A 1,825-nucleotide genomic window follows, 5' to 3' on the forward strand; every position below is an offset into this window, starting at 1 on the left:
AACAACTCATCGAAGAGGGTACAGTATATAACGGTATAGTTAGTGTTCTGTCCGGTCGGTGCGACAAGGAAAAATATGGCGTTCGGGAACGCGAACTCCTCCACCTTAGGGCGATAGAGGTCCTCAGATGAACACATTCCATTGGCCTCAATTGGGCGCTATACAGCTGATTTAGTAGGATGAACCGTGAATTATCGACTGGACTACCTCGCAACGGTCGACTTCGACACGGTTTAGAGGCTCCCGACTGCATTTTCGACGCAACAGGTTAACATCGGTGAGTTAGATGGTCGTTTAGTATCTCGCTGATTTGAGGAGCGCAAACTTCAGGATGTCGAAACTCGCGAACCGGAGCCCCATGGGAACCGGATCGTGATGCGTCTGTCTGACGACCGTCCACTAGAAATACGTAAATGATCACATGAGATTAATGCGAGCATGTAGGTGCTGTGTGAGGATTTGGTTAGTTGATTGAAGCACTTGCGCGCAAGTTGCGTTTCAGATCAAATTCGACTTTATACGAAGGATGAGCGCACTTTCTTTGACCCGCTTTCTGGTCTGCTGGGAAGGATTGGAAGTAGTGCATCAAGTGATCTATCAGAATCTCGCAGTCATACACTGGTCAGGTGACTATCCCTGGGATAGTATCCCACGAGTGAATGAATGTCCTGGGGTGAGTGAGAGTTGTCCCGCACAAAGTCGCGCTGCTAGCTGCCGTGACCTCGCTGCGAGTCTCCAGCTTGGTGGGTGGAGCACAGTAGAAGGAGTTGTTGACAGCAGGCCGTTGTTCTATCGTAGTCTACGATTCGTAGAGCAATATACTCCTAGACTTCCTTGAGGGGAAGCACTTGGCTGATGTGAGGAAATATTGTACACAAGTGTCTTCTGTAATTTTAGATTCTTGTGATACTAGTCTCCCTTGCTAGCCTAGCGTATACTTTACGATTACTGTATTGATCATTAGTTAAGAACCACTTGTTTATAACTCTTGTTGAGTTATCTAATCCTAACATGGCGCTCCACGATGAAGTCTTCCTACAGCTCGCAGAAAGTATTTTGGATAAAGTGTACTTTAAGGGCGAGCCCTTTAATCTTGTGAAACTTGAAGACTGGTTGGTTCTACGTTTGGTATCTGAGCTTAAGAAGGAGAAGGATTCCTTTCCTACGGTTGAGGAGTTGGAAACTTTACTGAGAAGCGGATTGAAGCGTGCTATAACTTTAGTTGTTGGCTCTCCGTCTGATTCAGATTTTGCCATGAAGGCCATCAATGCTTTTATGCTATACTCCTCGATCGTCTTCCCTGCCTTACTTGATAAGCTTACTGAGGCAGCTATCCCGATAGAGGCATCTGAAGATGTTAAGCGAGCCTACCGTCTTGGGAAGTTTGTTGCGATAAGGCAGATCAATGATGCAGCAGAATATAGCATCTTTGTGACCGGTTTTGGCGATAGACTCCGGGCAAGTCGCTTTCGTTTTCCTCCTCCTTCTGCACCGGTTGCTCCTGTGGATGGTTCTTTCCATTCTGTTGAACAGGTTGAGCGGGATGCTCCTGCCACCACTTCTTATGATGCCCTGTTGTTACCTTCTGCGGAACCGAGTCAATCTTTCCGTTATAAGAAGATGATGTCAGAATCTGACTTGGCTGCTATTCTGAGAGCAGTGGATAACGTACCATTAACAAAAACACCATTTACTGGATTCGTGATGATCGTTCTTTGTCGGCTTTCAAGGTTGAGTAACTGAGACTGTTCGTAGACGACATTGGTCGGCCGTTCACGAGTTCCACTATTTGAGCCGTGCATTGGAAAGCTCACTATGGTTACTG

The 1,825-nt window shown here is 46.6% G+C and overlaps 1 protein-coding gene across 1 annotated transcript; it reads left to right on the plus strand.

Moving 5' to 3' along the window:
• Nucleotides 1-1,011: 1,011 nt before the first annotated feature.
• Pmar_PMAR027364 (hypothetical protein) lies at nt 1,012-1,668 on the plus strand (the record flags this gene model as incomplete). Its single annotated transcript, XM_002777487.1, has 1 exon — nt 1,012-1,668. A coding segment is annotated over one exon (657 nt), but the record flags the coding sequence as incomplete, so codon positions are not given.
• Nucleotides 1,669-1,825: the final 157 nt, after the last annotated feature.

Source organism: Perkinsus marinus (assembly GCF_000006405.1).
Source record: "Perkinsus marinus ATCC 50983 genomic scaffold scf_1104296951620, whole genome shotgun sequence".
NCBI lineage: Eukaryota > Perkinsozoa > Perkinsida > Perkinsidae > Perkinsus > Perkinsus marinus.